The sequence below is a fragment of the Cyclopterus lumpus genome, chromosome 10 (assembly GCF_009769545.1).
Source record: "Cyclopterus lumpus isolate fCycLum1 chromosome 10, fCycLum1.pri, whole genome shotgun sequence".
NCBI classification, from domain to species: Eukaryota; Metazoa; Chordata; class Actinopteri; order Perciformes; family Cyclopteridae; genus Cyclopterus; species Cyclopterus lumpus.
The window spans coordinates 8,466,936-8,493,500 of record NC_046975.1 but is presented as its reverse complement, the minus strand read 5'-3'; the positions used below and the strand labels follow the sequence as shown (position 1 = coordinate 8,493,500).

Below are 26,565 nucleotides of genomic sequence, written 5' to 3'. Positions count from 1 at the left end.
ATATAATCTGCCACTTGAACCCTGGAGTTTAAAGTCATGTTGTTTGTTTGCAGATCCAATGTAAAACTGTGACTTAGTACTTTTCTAACGCGCCACATGAGGTAAAGCAGATACGGGCCGAGCAGTCCCAAGATCGTGGTACGTCTGACAAATCCACAGCTGCATTCAGGAGAAGGAGAGAGAGAGCAAGAGAGAGAGGGGAGAACACAACACACATATTACATGTGTGTGTCTTGGCATGCTGCACAGGAAATACCACTCGCGCCATATCTCCTTTGAGAGAACAGTGTGATTTGTTGCAGTGTGAGGGGGAAGAGTTTCCACCAAAAGACGCACTCTCACCAAACTGGTTTGGGAAAAGCCATAAGCCTCTGACAACATTTAAACCTTTTGTTTATTGGTCTACTGAGGTTTCTGTTTCTACGAAAGGTACACGGTTGAGAGTGTGTCGTACAGGCCTCGTTACAGGTAATACGAGCGTGGGACATAAGAACACTTTCACTTCTTCTCATTATGGCCTGGATTAGGAGGATGCGGCTGATTGTAAATACAAAGCAAAAGTAAATCCAGAATACAGCAAAAGGACATGCGAGGTGTGATGTTTAGCATTAGGCAGGAAACGAAAAAGGTTGTGTTGAATATCATTTTAATTCTTCACTCGTGATTAAGAATGGTTACATATTACAAACGACATGATATAAAATCAGATAAATATAAATATATGAAAACATAAATAAACATGACATTACATGACACATCTTCTGTAACATTAGTTATTTGTTTTGCTGACGTTTCTTCTTCTTGTGTCTCCTCAATCTGGAATGGAAAACAAAGAATAAGGAAATTAGTCTGAAATAATCATTATTTTCCAACTATATTCCAAACAAGCAAGCAACATTTATTCATTTAGCAAACGGTTAAAAGCTTATCTAGGTCATGAGACTTCCTGAGATCAAGTTTACTTTGATGCCGTCAAAAATGTTACGATGTAAAGCAAGTCGTCTGATGATAGAAGTGAAAATGTAATAAACAGAACGGAATGCAGTGTAAATGTCTTTTTTGTAGAAACTAACATGCGGCATAAAAAACAACAGACAGTTAAAGAGTTAAAGCTACCAAGAAGGTACACACCGTTTGGTTTGCATGCAGGGGCGAAATTGACAAAAGGTTGGAAACCCCTGAGGATAACCGGTCCCACTTCACACCACTGGGAAGCACTGACCTGATAAAGCTCCAGTCGCTCCACTGGGAGTTACATAGGACATCCTTCGCCCGGATGCAGACGGCCTTAACCCTGTGCTTGACTTTGAACTGACAAGTAGAGTGGACTGTCGAGGTCTGAGGAACACAAATAAATGACATCACATCATTGTTGTGTGTGCAGGAACTTCACGGGTTGACACAAATGTTGTATTTTAAAGGGACATTTCCACATTATTTTCACTCCACTTTTCCAGTTCAATTCAGTAGGCCCCTCCTACCTTAATGGCCTTTGAGTCAGTGCACTGCTTGTCACACTTTTTGCATCGCTCCCTAAACTGTGCAATCTGGAAAGTGAGAGGGAAGTAGGAGTAGGGACTGCTCCAGGAGCTCGGGTAAGTCCACTCTATCATCGTGGTGTTGACTTTAGTGATCGCCACCTTGTCAGGTTTCACTACCGAGGGAGGACAAAAAAGATACAGTGAGATGAAAACAGAGACAGGAATGGAAAGAAATACAAACGTTCCAGTCTCTGACATGCCTCACCTATCTCTGACATGTAAAAGTGTTTGGAGTAGCTCTCCACCAGGTACCCCGACTTCATGTAGACCGTGACGTAGATGTGCTGGCTCTCCTCGGCGTAGGGGCAGTGTTGCTGGTCCAGGCACAAGATCCTGTGTCCGCTGTCGTCCACTGAACAGCCAAAGTTACTCTGACCCGAGGAGCATGTCCAGAGCCGACCGCTTTCATCCAAAGAACACTGGCCGTCGTCGTCGTCAGAAATGCTGCGAGAATAGCGTAGAAATGTGTCATTTTAGTCAGTCAACACGCTGACATTTGGCTTTGAATCTCATACCAAGAAGCTGTAACCGTTTTTTATAGACAAATAGATGAAAAGGCAAAACACATATTTAAATTGGGAACTTTTACAGCTGTATTGTTTGTACATGTGATCCCAAGACATGACCTTAATCTTTAAATGAAATATAAAAGGTTTGTTGTTATGTATCCTTTCATGAGGACGTATTTAAATCTGTCACTGTGTAGTCTCAGCTCTGACCTGAATAATGTGTTATTACTGGAGAGTCAAACCAAAAACATTTCAGCAGTTTGTGAACGTACCGTCGAGCTTTTAAAAATGCTACTTGTCCAACGCGCCGGCTCTGCCAGGTCCAAGAGCAGTGGAACTCTCCGTTGTAATTTTGAGCAGAGCAATATAAATGATCTCCTGAAGAGAGAAGTAACATAAACATGCCAAACAGATGAAATACGTTCCCCTAATCTAGCTGCTGTATAACAGTGACAATGCAATAATTATAATTAGACCGCACCTTGACCGGTTTTCACAATAATTCTTTTACTGGTAGTTTCGTCATCTTGGATAAGGACCTCGGTGTGATTGAGGAGTGACCCATCCTTGCTGTGGCAGGTGTAGTTTCCCCCTGCAAAGCTATTCTTTAGGTCCAGCAGATATACGTTTCCTCTCTGTCCTTCCTCCTCGCCGTTCTTCCTCCAGGAAATATCCCCATCCTTGTTGTCTCTCCTCAGAAGCTTCTCTGGCTGCTCCAGGCAGCTCAAGGGCTGCTGGTCCAAAGTGCCGTCCATCACCACAACCAAAACTACCAGAGGACACACAGGAATGTAAGAAGGTGAAGGAAGAATGGCTGGAGCTTGGAGTGAGGAGTGTTTTCATAGAGCTTAAGCATACCGTGGGGCATCATAGTCCACTGGTTGGTTGGATTTTGATCACTGACTTGAAGAAATGCACATAGCAAACTGAAAACAAATAGCGTCATCTAATAGCAAAGAGGAGACAGAGAGGAAGAAGAAGAGCTGGGTACAAAAACAAAGCGCAAGGTAAACAACAAAAGAACAAACTCATTAAAGATATGACCCTATATGCACATGCCCAAAGGCATTATATATTTAGTTGATGATAAGGAAAGCCCAAATTGATCTTGTAAATAGTAAATACAAAAATATGGAAATCATCTAAATAGTAATAAATTAGTCAATAAAACCCAAATATAAAAGGAGTATGCAAAATCCCGATCGGAGTGCAGTCTAAATCCACCATTCTGACATTATACAATCACAGCCAACTCACCGTCCTATAACAAAGTTATAAAGAGACACTAGATATATGTTTATCCCCAAGACGTCAATGTACATTAAACGAGAAATATGAGAAATAACATAGACATCTTCAGGAATTGTTTTCATAGATTTCCATCATGCTATCCTAAAAACTCCCAGATCAAAACCTAATTAATACAATTTCAGATTGCATATATACTTTAAGTAGTTACACATCGATTCTAAACACACACACACACACACACACACACACAGACACACACACACACACACACACACACACACACACACACACACACACACACACACACACACACCTGTTTCAAGTCGCATCTTCTTAATAAATAAAAAAAGTCAAACAAGTAACAACTTGTCTAATCATTCAAAAAGCGACCTTACCTTGAAATGACTCTCTCAGATTGTCCGATTCCGGGGCTCCTTTTATGTGACAGGCGTGCTGTTGACATTTCCGATGAAAACTTCCCCATCATTTGCCTGGAACAGAGAAAAGTTCCAGAGGAACTTCGCTTTCCAGCCCAGCGGGGCATCGACAGAGGCGTCCAGCCGCCGGATATTCAGCCCCACGCTTATGTCGCGACCCTGAATGCCCCTCAGCTTGACGTGAGGGGTCCACGTGGGCTTTTGTAACGTTACCCGTTGATGGTAACGTTGTTCGTTAGTTGTAACGTGATGCTTTACTGTCAGGCTGGCATGCATTTCATTTTCATTTTGGTCGGGACCTTTTGCAACACTGGCACCTGTAGGCAGGTTGACACGTAGTTTCACCGGCCCCATTGCATTGTTTGGTCTCACGGTATAACGTCACACTGCTTAAGAATAATACATTTAATTTATCTTACGACAACAGTGATACAAATAAATAAAGATACAAACTGGCACAGAAAAACTATCAAACCTCCAAGTGTAACAACCACGGGCTAAACAGTTGTTGCTCTTACCTGAAATTAAGTACACGACAACGATTCAAACTAATATTAGTATTTCGTGTGGAATTGGAGGGAATTCATTTTAAAGTATGAAAGGGGAAAATATATACTTTCGTGTACTCTGGCAAAATCTTGTTTGCGTTGTACCAGGAAATACACGGGGCCCTAATTGCTCGTGCCCACCTGCAGCATCAGTAATGCGACTTCCGGCCCAGATCCTTCAGAATAAAGGATTCAAACCACAACTGGACGCAGAACACTTCAATTCGTCACACAATTTTTGTATCGCCTAACAATATAAAATATAAAATAACAACATTACATATAATGACTGTATATGTGCTGTCTGAATGCCATTTAGCATTTGTGTTTTACAAATATTGCTTTATCGATGTTATAATATCAGTGTTATAATAAGATTTGTTTCTTTTTTCTGTTCTCTTTTTATGCAATAAAAAGATATATCTTCTATTTCCCCATTTGTTGATGAACAACAGGCAATAATAGGCCTGTCGAAGATTTTTACATTTGTCAGATCAGTATGTGTGCGTGTGTGTGTGTGTGTGTGTGGGTGGGTGGGTGGGTGCGCTTACAATGTTTCTATTGTTTTTACTAATCAATGATGTCAGTGCATTCCCATTGTGATCTGAAAATGTGAAATGTCCGGGTTTATTGTGGGATTTATGACTTCACTTGTATCATCTGTTTGTACCACAAAGGTCAAAGTCCGTCAAAATAAACAGCATGTCACCCGAGCCACCAAAAGGATATGGTGTAGCATCAAAGTATTTCCATAATTAATTTTTAATTTCTGTTTCCTTTCCAGCTTTCTCTGTTTGTTTATTTAAATGTTACTTTGGGATTCCCTCGGATTTACAAGCTTGAAATTATTTGATTATTATTATTACAACAGCCTATAAAATCGTTTCGATTCTTGTGACACCACAATGATGTCCGAATGCCATTCAGTAGTGCGTCATCCTTAAAACAGGTTTGACAGTCCTTAATTTCCAGGTATATTTATAGCCACAGAAAACTCTGATGTCGACGTCCATGAGACTGATAATATGACCGATATTTAGGATAGGATAATAAAATGGACAACAATGGGGCCATAAGATTGAGATATGATGAATAAAAAGCAACATGAGCCAGTTAGAAGATGGGACTTGGTCCAACGAGGTCGACAGACAAAGGACGGAGATCCTCAAGTCTTTGTTACGTGATGTGATGCCACAACTGAAGATGTATCACTCACACAAATTGCAAAAGTAGATGATGAACAAGCAACATAATGCAGACAGGCAAACTGCCATTTGAGCAACTAAAGGTGGATACTAAACAGGATATTTAATATAAAACTCTTGTCTCAAAACGTGACTTTATTCGTTTTTAAAGAATTGCTTTCTTTTTGTAATGCTATCTTTTAGTATTGAGAAGTTACACTGAACCATTTTGAAGTTACCAAAATGTCCATAAGCATTGTTTGGTTTGTATCAATCAGGTTTTGAGATGCACATGTTTGCTGTGTAATTTATATAGCTCTATCTCTCCAGTATTAGTAGTAGTAGTGTAGTAGCTTATATGTAAATATATAAGGTGCTATGTACGAGTTTGGGAGAAGTTCTATTTCCTCTTGATGACTCTCAGCTCACAGAGGAGGGTGGATCCTTCTAATTCCTCAATGACGCCATCCTGGCACAAGTTCGTGCATGTGACAGGCCTGCTGGTTCGCTCTCGGCAGGCCATGTCAACAAAGTATGGAGAAGCAACACACAGAGGGAGAGAAAATAGTTGTGTGCTGCTGTATTAAAGGTTTGATTCCCACATCTTTAAAGGAATACAGTCATTTCCACCTCCTAACTATGTAAACACTGATTTGTAATCTGTGAAGAGGTATACTATACCAAAGAAATGACGTTTTTTAAATGTAATATGCGTAATTGTAAGAACATGAGTTTCCGAAATCCTCTACAGGAAATGATTGTTCAATTATTTTTGGGTTTCACATCAATACTACTGGTTTTATAAGGTCAGAAGAAAAGAAAGAGGCTAATATTTGAATATCTATTTCTACACGCACACACAGTAGTGGGGTCTGTGAGAAGCCGAACAATAAAGAGTCAAAGTCAAAACAAAAATGAGGACTACATGATTTCAACCGCAGGTTTTCAAAACGTGTGCATATCTTCTATGTAGTGTGTATGTCTGACCACAAGATGTCCCCAGAGGGTTACAGTTGAGAGCACAACCTGAAGTCGAATCTGAACATATTGCGGTTTCCATTGAACATGAAAAGTCGTCCAACCGGTTGAAGTATTAGTTGCGACATCCCTCGTAGTGAATCCTTGTTGTATGATCACTTATTCAGTCATCATCTACACACTATTATTGCATCGCACATGCAACAATATTACAGATAATAATGTGGAACATGTGTACGTTGCCTTTGGACCATTCAGACCTAATTGAGTTTGTCTGGTGTCCGTGCTCCAGTGTCATAGCTGTGTGCTCTGCAGCTGTTGAGCATTACATGGCTGGGCAGGAGGGCTCGACACTGGAATGTCTCCCAGATGCCCCCACACCAAAACAGCTGCAATGAAATCAACTGCGGTGATCTCATGGGTGTGAAGAATGGAAAGTAGGGGAACTAAAGGAAAGACGAGAAGACGGTAATGATGTATTGTGTGTGTGCATGTGGCCGAGTGAGAATGGGAGGCGAGGAAAGGAGTGGACTACAGAAAGGTCAAGTCAAATAAAGTGGAGGATTCTGAGCCCTGATCCACGGGGTCCTTCTGTATTATTGACAAGGCCCTTTGTGGTGCCGAGCAACAACAGATTTGTTTTCCATCATGGACAGACCTCACCTGCATTTAATATGTCTTGGCAGGTGTTTGTTTACGCAATTTATTGGAAATCAACTTTGGAAATCTCGTAAAATATGCCTTGGAAAAAAGAGAGACTGCATATCCAGATTCACAGATTATTGGAACGTTATTTGACTGACTGCAGTTAGTAACAGCAGAGAACCGCTCGTTCATCCAACACCAGATGTACTGTGTTTGTGACAATGACGTCAAGCCTTGTGGAATAGTCTGAAAGCTTTGACTTGAGAGGTTTGAGACAGAATCGCAGCTTTGTGATTGTGATAACATTCACCTAGTTTAGTTTAGTGCTCAGAGAACAATCTTCCTCCAGAGGTCCTTCCTCGTACCTAATGCACAAATACACCCCCACGCTGCACACATACACAACCTGGCCACAATCAAACATAAAGACTTAAATACCTCCTCATGTATAATTCTCAAATATAGAGTATCCCCTCATTGTCCTGAGAGATTGTGACTCTTCTTGCACATATATAAGTATATTTTACTTCCTTAATACAATTCTGGGGGCTGCACGGTGGTGTAGTGGCTAGCACTGTCGCCTCACAGCAAGAGGGCCGCGGGTTCGATTCCCGGTCGGAGCGGTCCTTCTGTGTGGAGTTTGCATGTTCTCCCCGTGGCAGCGTGGGTTCTCTCCGGGCTCTCCGGCTTCCTCCCACAGTCCAAAGACATGCTGCAGGTTAATTGATCTCTAAATGTCCCATAGGTGTGAATGTGAGAGTGAATGGTTGTATGTCCCTACATGTGCCCTCGATGGACTGGCGGCCTGTCCAGGGTGTCCCCTGCCTTCGCCCTATGTCAGCTGGGATAGGCTCCAGCGCCCCCGCGACCCTAATGAGGATAAGCGGTATTGAAAATGGATGGATGGATGGAATACAATTCTGGAAGATGGCACTTTCCTCTACAGACTGTTGATTATTGAATTAATTATCTTAATTAAAAAATCGGCATATTCACATTGATCAAATCATCGTTTGCTATCAAAGGTTTAGAGTAAAAAAGAGAGTTCACAGCGTTCAATAAGTTGTTATGTGACTTTCGCTAGTGTTGAAGAGTTATTAATATTAATGAAACCAGCGTTCCCGCAGTCTCTATCGTCCTCTCTCAGGGAAATGTAGGCTGGTGCTGCAACGTTTATCGTCCTTTCTCAGAAGAATAGGGTCAGCGAGGGGTAGCCTGCTGGAGAGAAGGGGAAGGTGGAGGCACTATATCACCTTTTCACAGACTGCCTGAAGTTTCTTTTTAACACTAGACAGAAAAAAGTCAATTTATTTAAGCTTTTCACACTAAAAACGTATTAAAAAGAAAAATGTTGTTCGTAAGAAAAGGGGATTGGTGAAGCGTGTAAAAGATCAATGTCGTCCGACTGTCCAGAGAATGGACTTGGCTTGACAAAGAGGTCCTTTGTGTTTCACAAAAATAATCTTTTTTCTTCTTTTTGTGCCAGGATTGTGAAGAATAACAAGAAGATTGATCTCAATGGACAAGAGAGGAGGAAGGAAGCAATCACACCGGAGCATGTACACGGAATTGATGTTCCTGTTGTGCATTGAGAAGCAAGATATGACGATGCGGAGGTGATCGTTGCAGCTTTCTGGTAAAGACACACGGGAGAGGTATTCATTATGAAATATGATTGATTACTTATGAAATACTATATTCCCAATTGGTATATTGGAATTGCCTTAGTTTGAGGTGGAGGGGTTATTAACCCTTTAAATTATTCTGAAATTCAGATTATTACTGGTTTAGCTAAGGCTGGATATTAAAATGTGCACAGCCATTTTATTCAAACTCTGAATGTCCTTCTCTTTTCCCAGGGAGGATAGTTTTCCCTTTCAAAGAGCTCATGGGGTGTGAGATAAATCTTTTTTGCTTTTGCCTCTGTGGGTGGTACTGCAATATAAAAAAAGAAGCTGGTTCAAGCACAAGATGTTGTTTCTGTCTGACAACTTTATCAGACTGTCTCATGCGGTCAGTGACTGTTGAATGTGTGCTTGTGTGTGTGTGTGTGTGTGTGTATATAAAGTGTGTATGCTTACAACCAAACAGGATAAATGAGCTTATTGACTCCCTGATCAATTCAGTTTAAGTGTTATTTTTAGAAACAGTGACTTCAGCCGGCCAAATGGACTTGATCTCCTTTGAACGACTCAACCTTTGAGTTGGCTCTTATCTCTAAGTGTTCGGCACGGCGCCAAGCTCTACATGAACTGTCGCTGTGTTGTTATTATTTTTTTCTGTAATTAATATGTTTCTTCCTATTTTGGTGTCCTTGTGATGGCACAGGGAATATGTCTGGACTCTCCTCGGGGATTCTGTCCCTTTTAGCAGGAGGCAAAGCCAAACAAATGCGAGACAAAATGTGCTAATCGGCGCTGTTCCGTGCAAAGCAGTGCACCACAATCGTAGCATAGCAACGTCAAATACTTTTTGCATGTGCAGTCATGATAATGATGGCTTATAGAGAGACAATGAGAACATTAATGCCCTGTCCTGTTCTACTAAGGCTAATGTTACCTTAAAGGTAATCTTATCTGTAACCTCGGATCAACCCGCCTTCTTTTGTTCTCTTGCGAATGTGGATGTTATGACATGTCTAAATAAAAGTGAAGGTTTACCGCATCTGGTCTGTCAAAGCTTTTCTTTTTTACAACCAACACACATGCACAACTAGCATTTGTTCTAAATCTGTATTGATTCTGCCTTAAAAATGTGCTATTATCCAAAAAAAGACTTTTTCGTGTTTTTGGAAAACTGCAAAAGTGATAATACTCATACTAGCTGGATCAAAGAGTCGAGATGAGTCCTACAACAGGGCGTAGTGCTGTCGAACAACTTGCTTTGTATTTATTTATTGCCCTGACAGTATACCTGACTGTAAATGTAATCATAATTCAAAGGAACGATGGTTACCTGAACAGGGGAACTGGGAGTCAGGCATGTGTTGGTCTGTACATTTGATTGAAGCTAGTACTTCATATCTCAAATGCATTCAGGTGTAAGTTTGGATCAAAGAGGGACGTGTAATTGGTGGTAGTGCAATGGTCTATTTTGGTCCGGTCACATTGTATTATCTGAGCACAAGCTGATATGTGGAGAAGTAGACCTGTGATGCCGTGCCAGTGGAATGTAAAATGTCCAACCAGGCTGCCTCAAAGGCAGGGTCACGCCATGGTATTGTTTTCTCCTTCTTGCCTGATGAACTGCACATGCGAGAGTGCGAGAAAGACTCTCATTCCTTATGACAAGGGGAAATGGAGGCGCTGGTGGATCATGTCCAAACTGTTTGGCAACTATGGGCCCTCCAGGAAAGAGTTAGATGTAGTTACACCGATGGCCTTAAACTCCTACGCTCACAATGCAAAGGGCTTAGAGGTGACATACAGGGCAATAGCAGATATAGAAATTTAAGGGCAAACAATATAAGTGGCATCAGTAGATCAGTAAAGTAAACCCACAGCTGTTTACATATAGCTCATTTGCAACAGCATATACCTTTTGAAAGTTGGTCAAAGAAGAAGGTCAAACACCCAAGTGGAAAACCAAAAGCAAAACATTGTTGACTTGAACATATCTGCCAGTCACAAAATGTTGATACTGACTGTATCTTAAAGTGTTCACTATCGACCAATGCCATTTGTTTAAAGTCCTCTCTTTCAATGTGACATCCGCTCGTTCCAACTAAAGCAATATATAATGCTATTCATGGTTATGTTAATGGTACTCACACCACCAACTCAGCAGTATATAAACCTTATTTCTAGAGACAGGGTTGATCTCAGCAAATTCAAGTGATTCACCACCAACAGTGTTTCAGCTTGGACCAAAGGAAACAGCATATGTGATACACCTGTGTAGAAAGACTATGGCCATACATACAAGAGCCTCAGGACTCAACTGAACCCTGTGTCCAGGCATCGTGCAGTCGTCATCTTGGAAACATCACGTTGTTCACGTTCCAGTTACATCCGGGGAGACCCCGCCTTTTTTTGTCATATTAGTATGTACCAGTATGTTTTTTTTCCTTGAATACATTTCCACAATTTGCGACAATGAAGTCAAAAGACAACAAAGAAAGAATATTCCCATGGTCATAACTCATGCAAGTTCTGGTCCACTTATTTTCTCCCCAAACATGCACTCAGCTTTTTGCTGTTTCAGCTGATTTCCACGCTGTTTATATCTTTCAACCGCTTTCCCTTCCCCCTTTTGTTTTTTAAAGCTCCAGCTCACCCCACTGTGCTCAGAAGTGCATGTCTTCAGTTGAAGTTAGAATAATTAAAACTTGGGAGAGTTGCTGAGAACATGCAGTGTCCGGCTGATCAGTTTCAGCAAACAAACAAGCACACTTGCATGATGCAAGCTATTTTCAGTAAAGCAGAGAGGAATTAGTTGATATAATTACAACTCATTATTAAATGTGTTTAATAAGGTGGATTCATGTTTATCGTCAATTATTTTAATAATGGCGCATATGTTACACCCCTAAAAAGAGGGCATAAATAATCCCGAGAGTGATTTGGTGTCTTCTCCTCAGCAAGAGCTTTACTGTAGTGAGGAAAAGATCACGATTTCCCCCGAGGTATGTGGGCGGAGACTAAAGCAATCGATCTCAGAAGATCAAGACTGCTATGTAGATCAGTTATGTCTTTACACTATTATATATGAACTTGCACAATAAAGAACGAAATAAACAATTTAATATAAAAACACCATAGTCAACACCGTAGTCTTCTAAACACTTATCCACATGTCATTTATGAACAATCATTTTAGCTCAACAGACCATGACATCACCCTACTCTCTAACCTGCTCAAGAGTGCATGTTTTCCAACCTGTCACACTTATTTGGTGAGATGTGAGGACTTTAGGCTAACCACCTGTTGTTCTCATACACTGGAATGTTTGCCTTGTTAAGCAAGATTGGAAAATAGTTCCCCTCCTAAGACTTGGTGTTGCACTGAAGCCCACAAACTACCAATAACATTTACTCTTGATATGATGAGAAGATAAACTACCAAGCATTTGAAACTTGCCTTAGATAAGTAATCCATCACAAATAACGTTCTTTCGCCCTTGTATTAGTATATTGTTAAATGTAGCCTTCCTGTCTTGGATTTATACATCGTTTTCTCAGGTATTTGCAGCACCATAGTGGTATCTTGAGTGTATTATCTCAGTTTTAAGCATTGCAGACATTTTTAGATACATCTTTTACATTTGTTTTCATCACAGCTTAGTTCATTATTTTTAAATTGTTAGTTTTAAAATAACTATTAGTTTGGAAAAACAGGTGATAAGCCGATGCAGATTAAAGGATCTGCTTTACTGAAACATCCAAACATGTCAGACTAGATTCAGGCCAACAGCTTGCAGTTAAAGACCAACAGCATACCAAACAAGGTAACTTGTCTTACCTCCCAGTCAAGCAGAATGTGAACTATTTTTTAAGCATCATGATAAATTGTTACAAAGGTTATGGACTTTTACATTGAGTTGATCTTGCTGTATGTTTTTTTATAGGGATCGTATGTCATACAAAGTCTGCTATATTTGTGCCTGTGATCCTGCTGCTATAGCAACTGCAGCTGCAGTCAGGGAGTGGCGTACATCTCGTGTAATGTCTGCTTCAAAAACAAAAAAAGGATCAAACAAAATCAGCAGTAATTTACTGTAATATGCGCAACACAGCTCAAGGAGTAAAACAAGTTAAAAAAAAAATACACCCTCTAGGCCTTGGGATATTAGCCTCTATTCAGTCGTTATAGTTTGATAATGAAAAGATAAACGGGGAAAAGAGAGAGAGGAGCCATTCAACCTCTTTGATGTCTCTCCCACTCACCTCTTCTTTTGGATGCAGTTTTGTTTTGTCTAAATATTCCCATTTATATGCAGGTGAGTGAGCAGGTGCACACAAGTCTATTATTGCTTTGATTCCTATATCATAAACAACACGTTAGAGATGATGGCGGAGATGGAGAGGAATCAGATTCTATAATTATATCAGCTCTCTTCTGGAACACAGCGCTAATATTAGAGATTCTGCAAATGCATCTTTCAGTTAAATTTGGAATTAAAGCTGCATTATTCATCACTTGCCATCTCGGCAAAAAAGATGAGGGGAAAACAGAGGCCTATTATTCATTGATTAATATGAACCAGCTGACTGAAGTGAAGTGGCTTTAAAATATATTGAGAAATCAGAATACCTCCCACTTGAATGTGTGACTGGGAAATTGTAGGGGACAGGAAGTGGAGGTGCGCTACATACAAAAAAGACTACGAAGAGGAAGACCTCGTAACCTGGACTTTGCTGTTTGGAGTTTTGCTTTGGTTAAGGAACCACTTTCTCCTCCGGGACACTTTATGTTTATTAATGGACTTTTGATTTTTTGATTTAAAGGAATTACCCGAGTTGTCTGTGTTATGGAAAAATAAACCTTCACCTTCATTTAAACCTTCTAATGTTTTCCAATTATCTTGCCCTGCCCACCCTAGCCAGCCCTAGGGACATCCCATGACACAACAATATTTTAAATAGATATTTAATAGGTGACTGTCAGGTGGAACACTTTCAGGCCTTGGATGTGTCCAGAACTCTATAAAGATGAGATATTGCTTTTAAAAATGCAGATGCAGGTAAAAAATAAATATAATATCTGTTGAGCTTATACTGTGAAAGGTAAGAACTCAAGCAGTGGATTTTGGTACGCCTTTGTCAAGAGTGAAAGGAATAATAAAGTGTAGTGTTTTGGTTTGTTTTTGTTTCTTACATGTAAGTGCAACTCAAACTGTTCCAAATAATGGGATTGGTTGATGGCTTTATTTGCAGTGCAAAAGATTAGAGAAATCAACTTTGTTGCTTTTTTTCCCCACTGCGTTGCATTCTTTGTGTCAGTACCTATGACAAAAACAACAGTTTGACCAAATAGAATCACGTGCAAATCAATAAAAAAAAAAGGCTGTAGCACTACACATTAAAAACCTGACGTTCAGCAGTTTTAATGTTAGGATTGTGGGTCATTTTTTGTTTTCTTCAAAAACATTTTCCTTCAATCAAACTTTTTCAAACTTTTACCATCATAAAAGCTGCCTGTGCATACATTTGCTAGCTGTAGAGAACAGACGGCAACCTTTGGTTGTGCCGAAGGAAGGCGATGCAGAAGTGTCTTAAAACATACAGGGGACGACTCCGCCGGTTGCAAAAAGAAGTCAGATTGTATGGAAGTCTATGAGAAGACAAACCTACTTCTCACTCAATGTATTCCCTCAGTAAACATTGGTGTCCAGACTCCTGAACAGGTTCAGATGGAATATCAGTGAATATTCACTCATGTTAAAAGAAACGTTTACATAGCAGCAGTACTGTACTGCCAAATATAACTGTATAAGTCATAGGTCTACCGCCAGGTGGACGCCAGACATGCGTTACACGGTGGAGTGGTGTTAAAATGTGAAATAGATACTTTGGTCCTTCTGCTGGGAAAGCTGCCCGACTTTTAAATTGCACTGAAACTTACATGATCCAAGCCAACAGCTGCCCCTGAGGGTTGCACTTGTTCACTAATGCTATGCTAATGTTAGCTTACTTCAGCAAAACATCATGTGAAGGCTGGGCAATGGTCTAATCTCGACATATTAGACAGGAAGTGTAATGGGTGTGGGAAGGACCCAGAAGCAGTTTGACGGACACAGAGAATCGCTGAGCAAGGCTTTATTCCATGTGAAGAGACCCACTCGGTGGAACGCCAAGCCGTCAGGGAAAAAGGCACACAGAAACCAGAGGACGCTGAGAGTGATTGAGCTGATGAGATGGACGTGACTAACAGGTGCAATGAATACGTTGATTAGGTGAGTGAGAGATAAAATGACAGGGAAGGGAAGCTGAACTGTGACAACAACAAAAAAGGAGGCGAAAACAAATTCACAAATGCAACACAAAGTGCTCAGTTTTCAAAGATTTCAGGTGAAGTTATTCATATTTATTGGTTGTAAACACTCATACCTGGATAAGTGCCACACAGATGTATGGTGATTTGTCTGTTTTCTTCTTTCTGAAAGTCAAATGGCAGATTAAATCATCATCACCACATACAGAGAAGTCCTCTTGATGGACCTAAGCAACTCTGGCATTAAAAGAGTGAAAAATGTGATGTGCAGCTGCACATAATACAGCACTCTCAGCACAAACCAACCAACAAGGTCACATTGATCATATTTGATGTAAAGTGACAGGCGGTATAATGAAACAGCTCCTCTTTGTTAATAACACATGACTGTGCTTATCTGAACCATAAACCAGAACCCTGCTGTCTCTCTCTCTCAACTCCGGCCTCCTTCTACCTCCTGCTTCTGTCCTGAAAGGCTCATAACATAACATAGGCTCATAACATAACATATATTTTGTCAAAATCAACAAAGAGTGGATTGCGGTTGCTGATAGCACCGTAATTTGCGCATCGTTTGCATCTGCTATCTGTCCCATCTCAAGGTCCGATTTATGAAAGATATTGCAGCGCAAACACGCCATCAACATTTTGCACCCTAAGGCAATTTTTCCTTTTTTTGCAGAGGGAGGAAACAATTTGTTTGTTTGTTTTCTTCCACTCATGAATTTTCAAATTTGACATGTAGGGGAGGTTTATTCCTTTAGTCAACAAGCTTTGCGTCCTGAAATAAATCAGTTGCTCTATCGTGGTTACAATCACCGCTGCCATGATCAATGGAACGTCTTGAGGTTGCGCCACTTGTGCTTCTGTTGCCACCAATTCTCTGAAGACGTTTCACCATAACTCCATGTGGCTATTTGCACTGATCTTTCTGAATGCGACTGTTTTTACGATGAGGCTAAATTTGCATAGAAAGGGGTTTGCATATTAACGATGTTAGATATGTATATATAGCACAGGAGCACCCAGGGGCTTGTCTGCCAAAAATGATCCCATAAATGAATGACTGCTATCCACTGCATCTTCCGCAGAGTTAAAACAACCACTGAGTTCATCAACGGTGCAGTGTTGGAGGGTGACACATTGTTTTGTATCAGTATTCAACATTGGATTGGAAAACAAACAACGACTAAAACTAAAGTATCAATTGAAGGGTTGTTATGACGCCTACGTCAAACAGATTATGGCCTTTCTGTTATTGTCCCACAGAGCTCTTAGTACGTCTACTCTGCACGGAATTGAGCATTATGCAATGTTTAAAAGTGGCACCGCAAAGCACTTCAGAAATGTACAAATCTGGATGCCGACCAGATTTTTATAGAGAAAGGAATAAGCCCATGGTGACTAAACACTTACCTTGCTGGAAGTCTGCCACGCAGTTCCACTGTGAAGTCTGAATTCAATGTATATCAAAAGAATTGTGAGCTATTGCTTTCTAGAGATGATAATGCCACCCAAACTAGTTGAAAGGCAGGAAGCAAAAATACATTTATGGAAAGACATTTATGGAAAGACTTTACGTGACACAGCTGAAGGTATAGTGTGCTGTACTCAAAACCAACAGAAAACTAAATCAGTAGCTTCAGTACATGGGTCAAAATGGGACGTTAACTCCTAATTAACTCATGAAAAAACTCTCTGGCTCCATGTTTCTGTAACAGTTTTGTGTTGACATTGCCACTAGGAAGGCCAGGTCACCCACACTCTGCAGTAGCTGTACTGTCAACTTAACTTTCCCAGGAATTGGACATATATGTTGTATGTATTTACAGTACATTGGACATTCTGAGGATTCTGCTTTTTCTGCTTTTTCATAATCTCATTTTTGGTGTGATATGCTCTGATTGTTATAGTTAGTGTTATTCTTGTATAGTTTTACAGGTAGTACTAAAGACACCACTGACAACCATTCTATGAATGCATATTTTTCCTCTTGAAGTTTAAAGAAATATACCTTTAACCTACATAAATTACACAATGTTCTACTGCAATGCACATGCAATGCATGCTAAATGTGTTAAGTGATGTAATAGAATGATGATACTCAATTATGTATGGTGCATACAATTATAAAGGAGTGGTACAGGTAGCTCAGGAGTAGTTCAGTACATGATTGGTAGTCTGTTTTTGTTTTTTGCCCTTTTCTGATTGTCTTGATTATAATGACACTACAACACAGGAACACCATGATCGTCTACAAGGTAGCCAATGTTCTATGTCTGGTCTCAAAATAGGAGTTAATTGTTACTATGTTTTACTTGGAGATTAAAGTTTTGGCTTTGACGTCTTTGGTGGGAAAACAAAATGGACATTAAATGTGTTTAGCACTTTACAAAACGACTTGTTTCAGGCACAGTATACAATTCTACATAGAGGCAGTTTGGAAGTTGTTAATGAGCAGGATGGTAAATCACTTAGTTGTTCTTGTCCTCCTACTACTGGCAGCATTTTAAAAGAATATCAGCTTTCCTTTTAAGTCCATTTATTTTCCAAACCCTCTGCTGAGTGTTTTCTCTGCCGATGGAGCCCTTAATTGTTGCTCTTTTGTCATTTTGCATTTTAGCTTCAACCTAAGTGAAGAACGTCATGCCCCAGAGCTTGTCTTTCCCCAACCCTCTGCTCTCTATGTGTGTCCATCTACGTGGGCATGGCAACCAATCTGAGCAGCAATAAAGGTGAGTGAAAAAGAAGAGTGAGTCATCCTCATCCACAAACAAATGTCCAAACCCACTTCAAGAAATAGCTTGTAGAAGAACCAGTTTTCCACCAAAAACATACACATTGACATACGCATTTAGGACATACTTTTCATATGTAACAATGTATACATGTACACAGTATTATGATTGTACTACTGTAGGAAGGCAGTGCACTGTATTGTAACTTGTGCGAGTTAACAAATGATGTTTGGTTTTTACCTCACACTTTGTCTTATTAAAGTTATTACAAGTAACGTTTAACTAAATGGAATACCGATCCCTAAAATTGAGTGTGATTCCCCACAAATTCTAGACTGAGTGGGACAGACACAAAACAGATATTTTCTGAAGGTGCTCGGAAACACTATGTCTTTTGTCCACGGCGATTGCCAAAATCAACACAAACTTAAAGTTCCTAACAGTAGCTGTAACCACAAAACAAGGTATTCGTGTTTGCATTCGTTTATATGCTGTTTGTACTGTGTCAATAATAACGCGTGGAGAGAAAACAGTGAGAGGCTGCATATTTGCATATTTACATCATGAAACTTTCTTTTAATGACTCACGTCTGCAAAGATGAACATATCTTGGACAAAGTTTTGAGGTTATTTTTGTAGTCACAGGTCTTGGCTCTGCTTATTATTGAAAGAATGTGAGCAACTTCAAGCTGAATTGCTCAACGCCTGCAGGAAGTAAGATAACGTGCCAAAAGAGCATCTCTCTAACGCAATTACCAGAGCGCTCTCCAAATTGAGGGCTTCACTCAGGCATACAGCATGTTTATGGCTGCCGTCATAAAGCCAACTTTCTAACACAGCTATCCTTTAAACTAAAAAATACTCAGTGTGTACACAACTCCCTATACATGACCTATAGACAATTGAAACGTGTGCGGATGGTTGAATGTTTCAAAAGGTGAACCATAAAAGCTTTGTTGTCGTAGTTCATAGTTTAGTTTCAGGGAATGGGAACTTGGCCGACCAGTCGGACTTGTTCACACCTTTCTATTCCTGCCTGCTGGCTAATCACTACATAAATATTAGAGTGAAGCCTGCAGACATGGTGGTGACTGACAAACATATTTTTGTCATTAAAACACTGATGTAAGACCATGTCTGCTGTATTCTGGCTGCTTCTTTTTTGAGACATTTCTATTTACATCTCTTGACCTTTATATTCTTGCTTTTCTTGTCAGCGTGAATTTAGAAAATGTTTTAAAAGGATTGTATTTAAAAGGAGGAAATACATTTGAGTCATTATGCTGTAACTAATAACCTAAAAATCAATGCTGGGAATTGGTTTGTATGTTTTTGAAATGCTCTATTATTATAGAATTATATATATATATATATATATATATATATATATATATATATATATATATATATTATAACAATTATATATATATAAATTATTCACCATTATTCTTATTTGAACTGTTGTCAAAATCATGTTAAACATACATATATTAGGCTACTAAATGACCATTGCATTTGCTCTTCAGTGCAAAAATCACAAAATCCCAGAGTACTGTATGTCCAACTTTTTATCTCAGTGATTGTCATTCTTAAGTACTGTCATGTGATAAGGAGGAAAGTAGGCTACGGTATAAATAATCTGTCAGGAGGTCATTTTAGCCCTTGTGCTATCCTCGTCTCAACTGCCAGCTATCAGGAACACTCACGGGTGCAAGGTTTCATTTCAGTGAAACGCATATGGTGTCGGCCAGTGATGCATCCTGTCATGTGCACAGGAACAGGAAGATAAGGTGTAATACACCACTCAAATGCAGGCATGCAGAAGCATAGGCATACCAACACCCAACCAGGAGCCAAGCATGTGTGCAGAGTTTGCATTAGCTGGCACACACAGCTGTGTGTCTGTGAATTTAAATGAAACTCTCAGCCAGCTTAACTTAACTTGTCTTGTGCCTTGTCTCGAATTTCCAAAGCCTCTCTTCTGCAACATGTGACTACAAAAGCTGAATGCACACTTTCTTCTTGCTTTTAAGTCATATGGTATCAGTAGGCCTAGATGAAAGACTGCATTGAATGTACACAATCGGCATACTGACAGATGAAATGGTGATGTGAAATGTGTCCATGTGTTGAATGCACAGTGTTCTCTCAGTGTGTCTGATCTTAAGCCATCGGTGCAAACTCCAGAGGCATCAGTCAACAGTAAACATCCCCACTGAAACACCGCCAGTGAGTTACTTTCTCTGTGTTGATGCGGCACAAGTTAAATGGTTCTCATCCCTGGTACCTAAGAACTCACTGAACAGGAAGATGCATGGATCAGCCTTTTGGAACTGTCCATATGAGTTCCCCAACTCAAGAATGTTCCGTTACTTTTAAGCAGCTGATTGGCACATGCAATTAACTCTGCCTCCAGGAAATGAATGTAGCATTTGCCCCCTGCATTTCTTTCCTTCTCTCAATCCCCCATTTATTTTCTCTTAACAGTGCTTCTTTCTCTCCCCAACTAAGAAATGTTCACACGCTAAAACAGACTTGTTCACCCCTCACTCAGACTCAGTGTCCATGAATTCCCTGAATAAAGCTCATTTAGGACCCTGTGACCACAGGCACCATTAAATCTGTGCATCCATCTGCCACTGTCTTTGTTTTCGGTCATGCTTTTGAACCAGATCCAGGTCCAGGATGTAACAGAACAACGGATATCGCAACTTTTGCTCTCCCTGCGGAAAGTTAAAGACATTTTTATTCAGTCACAGTGGTGAATCAGCATGACCAAAGAAAGAAGTAGAACAGAGTGAGTCACTACTCTGATAAGACCCTAATCAGCAGCAGACCTCCGGCCATCAAGTAGGTTGATCATTACGACCCCCACCACCACCACGGACCATGACTTTACTGTACTTATGTGAGCCCTATTTCTTTTCTTTCCTGTCCAAAGGTTTGTGTGTTCTGCTAATGATGGACAGCAATGCCAAACCAGCATCACAGAGGGATCTGGGAAGGTATTCAGGGGCCTGTTGCGCACACATTTAGGGCTTGTGTGATAATTATATCTCCAGCGGGGACAATCTGGAAAGGTTGTTTACATCTGATGAAAGGCTTGTGGGCATCCTTCCTCTGGGCCCTTGTGGAAAAAAGGATAAGGTTAGAGAGAGTGACCGAGGTTACGTGGTCTAAAGGAAGACTCTACCGTCTCATGCTTCATATTTACAGTGGAATATTTATTAACTATTTATCAAATTTTCAAATCAGAATTAGGACACAAGTCATTACCAATTTTCCTGTTCAATCAGAAACCTGCTACGGTGGAAGGCAGGTTGGTTTAAATGGAATTAGGTCATCCGCTTGTCCGATCCGGAGGCAACAATCCTTTCAAACTGACCAACCAATCTGCACCATCTGTTGCTCATCCCCCTTGCTCGAAAAAGTAAAAGAGCAGAGAGATCTGTCAAATCAATCCTCAAAATAAATATGACCCCGGGTAATAACAAAATGCTCAACCACATCAGAATTAAATGTGTAAAATGTGACACGAAAACACTACAGTATATATATAAGCCATACCTACAATAGAATACATGTCATTTAGCTGATGCTTATATCCAAAGCTACAGGGAACAATTCAGGGTTAAGTGTCTTGCTCAAGGACACATCGACTAGGGCGGGGATTGAACCGCCAACCCCCTGATTTAAAGACAGACCCGCTAACCACTGACCCACAGTCACCCACTTACAACTTCAGTTTAATAAACTTCTATTTGTCTTGACTTGTAATGATTGCTTCCTGTGGAAGAACTTTCAATCTTTACGGGTATTGACAAAGTGTTTCCTGCATCATTGTGAATCACCACTCTGTGACCTTTGGTGCGAACCATGAGAAAAGGTTAACGATATCTGAAACAAATTGTACGGTGCACAAAGAGGCAAGGCCATTTGATTGGCTGCTTTCCTGATCCCTCAGTGCAATTAGTCGTTTTGATTCATAAGGCTGCCCTCGATGGACTGGCGGCCTGTCCAGGGTGTCCCCTGCCTTCGCCCTATGTCAGCTGGGATAGGCTCCAGCGCCCCCGCGACCCTAATGAGGATAAGCGGTATTGAAAATGGATGGATGGATGGATTCATAAGGCCGAGTTGAAGATAATAAGCATGATTTATCTTGGCACAAGAAGATAATGAAATGTAATTATTGTCGGTCAGGATATGATGAAAGTTTGAAATTACCACAGAGGAAGATAAACCCTGTCTCTGAAGCTATACGTGAGATGTGATATACATGGTATGAAACTGTGACAAATTGATGACATGCATTGTCCTCATTTTGCATGTAATTAGGTCTAATGAAAGAACAGTTTGACACAGCTTTTAATTCTCACGAACCTAAGAGTTCTGTCTGCATCAGGACATAATTTCCACTCATTGTGATTAGCTAATAAGTTAGTCTGGTCTATTATGCCTATAGGAGCAATACAACTTATCAACTTGAACTAAAGGAGTAACATGTTGGATTAACTCAGTGGTTCTCAAACTTTTTGTCATGCCCCATGCAAGTACTCACACGAGTAAAGCGACACAAAACGCTTTTTTTGTGAACGCACCTTTAGTTTTATGTCAGTGTACTTTTATATATTATGTGAAGTTCTCAATAAAGTTCTTGAAATTAAAAAAAATCTGTATTTCCACCTGCAACCTGTATTACCACTGCGCCCAACTAGAGTATTTCTCACAGTTTGAGAAATACTGGAACCAAGTCAAACCTAGTCTTTTAGCTCCGTTCAATCAAACAAAACAAATAAAATATTTTAAACAACAAAAAAGTGGTTAAAGTGTTAAAGCCAGTATGATTTAAAACATTATCTGAGTTGTCCATCTGTTGCAGTAATCCCAGGGATGTGTAATTGTGAATGTCTCGAAACTCAGTAGTCATTCACAATACAGAAATTGTGACCTGGTTGGGGGGTTTAAATTGTGAAGGCCAGAAAACAAGAGAAGAGGGTGGGTTGAGGAACTGGCCATGGCCCTATCGGCAAGGCTATTTCCATTGCACATGTTGCTCATTTCGGCTAAGTAGTCATGTGCTAATTTCACTTCGTCGAATATCTTTCTCTGTGAAAGGTTGCATAGACTTGTAAGTATAGGCTCTACCTCCACTAATTCGGCCAAGCCGAGGTTGTAATTTCAGTGAAGTGTATTTCCGTGCCACGTGTAGTTTATTTTAAATGATTAGCTTTGTGGGAATCTCTCTTATTCGAATACCTTTTTTCTGAAGGTCGTAGAGACTTGGCAGTTGGCTCCGTAATTTGGATACGTCCGATTGATTAGTTTTGTATTTATGACACATTTACAACTGGTTGTGGTTGGTTAACTTATCTTGGGAAGGTCCTAGCCACGTGGGCCTTTCTGGTTCAATGAAGAGGAGCCTGACACACACCCACACCACACTTCAGGTCATCAGGAGCAAGCAGCGTCATTTTTGTCTGTGATTCCTCCAGAAGAAGAGTCTTATTAGACTAATATTTCTTATCTAGCATACTCTTTACAGATTTCTCTAATGTTGCCAACCCAAACATTAATCTCTGACCATTGGTGTATTATGCTTTAAGAGTTATAACGTCTACACACGTCACTGATCAGGTTTGTGATATTCATGCACTCACAATGATATTCAGGGTTATTTAACAATAACCTATACAGATTGTGGCAACCGTAACAGTTACTGACTGAAGGGTTACATCAGTAGTTTCTTTTCAAGTGTTGACAAGTATCTGCTTTGACAATGCAGTGTGTGACAGACAAGTGGATATTGCAGACAAAAATGTATGTCAAACATGTTTGTCAAAGTGCAGCTGCAAGTCAACAGTAGCTACACACTTTGATTCAACCAGTCCTACTTGTCTCTTTGACAAATAGGAACTATGCCACTCTGCTCAACAAGGTATCAAGAAAAGAAAATAGTACCTATTATGGTCACAGTCACAGGAGATTAACAAGCAGGTTTTGACAGCATTTAAGTATATGAGGTTAAAAAAAGGATCACTCAAAATGACACGGATCACACATTTGTGTGTGTTTGGGCCGTGATGTAATAAAGTTATATTCCTTAATGTAAACTTAACTAGGATTGAATACGGATTGTAGCACCAATCGGGACAATCCTCATGGCTTCATCGCTGACATATTAATATATTTGTGCTCATATCTAAAGTAACCATTGTAACTATTAATATGCATCTTAAAGAATACTAGCTGTACATTTGCAAACAGCTCTTGGGGTGATTATAAATTAAGATGCTCTAACCAATCACTGAATAGTCTGAATTCACTAGTCTGTAATTAGCAAAGATGAGTTTTGTTATTGGGTTATTGATCCTGTCATGGCAGCAAAAGATACCATTGTCTAGCGACTCATACAAATTATCTAGTAGGGAGGTTTGTTTGCCTAATGCTTCTCTGATCTGGGTTTTCTGTGAATCAACTTGTATTTCCTTTGGGACGAACTATGCTAAATAAAAGCTCTCCTTGCTTGCTAATAGCAGAGCATGCATGATCACAACTGTTATTACTTATAAAGAATAAGGCAGACTGTTCAAAACACTCTCAGACCCTGGTGAATTCAATTCAATTCAGTTTATTTTGTATAGCCCAATATCACAAATTACAAATTTGCCTCAGAGGGCTTTACAATCTGTACACATACGACATCCCTGTCCCAGGACCTCACATCGGATCAGGAAAAACACCCCCAAAATAACCTTTGCCCATGTGAATGCACACACATGGGCACCGCAGCCTCGCCAGAGCTAACATTAGCCGCTAACTGAGTTCCACGGGTGAGGATTTACAACTGTGTGTGTGTGTCTCGGCGGATGCGTGTCCATGTGTGAATATTTCTGACTCCTAGGCACGTCAGCGTTTGTACTAACTGTTGTATGTCACCCTTCTGCTAAATGAGGTTTCCAATTACCCAGGCTGTTGGCTTCAGTCAAGGTTCAATGCAGGGCTCTGGCTGTACCCTGTCTCTCTCCAAACAAGGAGAACAATACACTCTGTGGTCAATGTGCAAACCAGAAAGGGAGACACAAAAACAGTGTCCATTCTTTTCTTTTGTCCCTCGCTCTCTTCCAACTGTCTTTGTGTTTTTCACTCGTAAACACATTTGCATGCAGACATTATAGCTACATCCCAGGGCAAGAGTTTCCTGCATTCTCAGTTCTGTTTTCTCAAGCCAGGCAACGTGACTCGCTAGGAGACCAGTCGTGCAAAACTGTAGAAGCAATAGTGCCGAGACAAGGAAATGAGAAGCTTACAAACAGGAATCAAATGGCACATACTGTGTCAATATACTTTACTGATGCACTGATAAACGGCCTTGGAAACCGGAAAGCACTGAGGAAGAGTTTGTCAGGAGGAAAGTTGTTAGACATAATTACTGTTGCTGTGATTATCAAATCCAAGAACCTGTGGGGAAGAAACTCAAAATGATGAAAAACGTATGACGTGCACTCAGACTCAGATGTATTCCTCACTGTGTAGCAGCTCAGTTCAAATGAAAGGATCCTGTTTCCCCGTGGTTCTCACCTTCCATGTCACAAGCTGATGCTTGCTTGTTACTTTATACTTCTGTGAAATCAGTTTTGGTTGGTAAATGCAAATTAGAAAATATTAACATTGTAAACATTAGAGCCACTGTGCCAAAGCACAACTCACAAAGCCGCCAGTGAGGCTATAGACTCTTATTTTTGTTATATTACACGTTTCAAATTTGAGGTTCATTGCCCTCCATGCTGTTGACAAAATGAACAATCTGTCTCAGTGTTCTTAACCTCCTTCTCAGAACTGGCTCTGGGCTTTGTCCCTGGACGTCACAAGAGAGGATATCTTCATGTGACCAACAGAGTGTAACAACAGGTTTAGATGTCAGGGAAGGCCGATATGGAGAGGTGGTGGAACAGCACATTCAATAACATTATCGTTGAAGAACATGTTAATGCAGGAGGGAATCGGCTCAACCAAACCCACTGATCGATCAGATGGATATTGGGATCTGTGATGTGATGGGAATCTGAAGGTCATTCCACATAGTTGTGAAAATACTCATGAGAATGCGTTTCAGACAATCCTCCACCCCATGCTGCCCAGAAAACCAGGCAATTAAAATGTTTTAAAATTATTAGCAAATTATTATCTGATGGTTTAGAAATCAGAGAATTTAGATCATTTGACTATAATTGCCAGTTGGAGTTTTTCTAGTGGGAGAAGTTTGCTCTCACGGCTTTCTGCATGAAGTCTCCTATTGGTTAGAGAACCGAACAGCAACCCACCAGTGAACTGAGCACATAGCATGACAGACAACACTCAAATGTACCTCAATATACATCTGGTGCCCAGAAAACTCAACATGGCGCACATTCCCATTAAGTTTATAACTTTAATGATGCATTGACCCATCTTTTATCATTCATTGTTTTATGAACGATTTGGATCAACATACAGCCACAAGTCACTGACCTCATTTGTACTTGTTATGCAACCTCAATTTGCTTCTTCCTCTGGGTGGCATCTGATGAGTGGTGAACAGTGTGTCTCCTCGCAGCAGAAAAGAGGAACTAGAAGGAACCAGTGGCACGGTTTAGATGGCTAAAATTAGCCATCAACCCTTCTTAATGGTGCTTTTACAGAGAAAAAAATTACCACAGTTTGTTCAATCACATGAGGTAGATTTCTAATGAAAATGTACACTCAAGAATTGAGTGCTCAGTCAGTCTGAAATAGTCAAACTATCTCAACTGTTGTAAGGATTGC

At 40.3% G+C, this 26,565-nt stretch overlaps 1 protein-coding gene across 1 annotated transcript; it reads right to left on the bottom strand.

Annotated features, from left to right (window-relative positions):
- Positions 1–759: 759 nt before the first annotated feature.
- il12ba (interleukin 12Ba) lies at positions 760–2,996 on the bottom strand. The gene is made up of 7 exons (XM_034543752.1): positions 2,909–2,996; positions 2,532–2,819; positions 2,323–2,428; positions 1,747–1,985; positions 1,482–1,654; positions 1,223–1,338; positions 760–816 (listed from the first exon to the last, which is right to left on the bottom strand). Exons 1-7 carry the CDS (start codon positions 2,994–2,996, stop codon positions 774–776), a joined length of 1,053 nt encoding a protein of 350 aa, XP_034399643.1. The 3' UTR covers positions 760–773.
- Positions 2,997–26,565: the final 23,569 nt, after the last annotated feature.

Coding starts and splice junctions, on each gene's coding strand:
- il12ba (XM_034543752.1), bottom strand. CDS start 2,996: ATGACGCTATTTGTTTTCAGTTTGCTATGTGCATTTCTTCAAGTCAGT. Junction 2,820..2,908: donor GTGGACTATGATGCCCCACG/GTATGCTTAAGC, acceptor GTCCTCTGGTAG/TTTTGGTTGTGGTGATGGAC. Junction 1,339..1,481: donor CTGACTCAAAGGCCATTAAG/GTAGGAGGGGCC, acceptor TGTGTTCCTCAG/ACCTCGACAGTCCACTCTAC.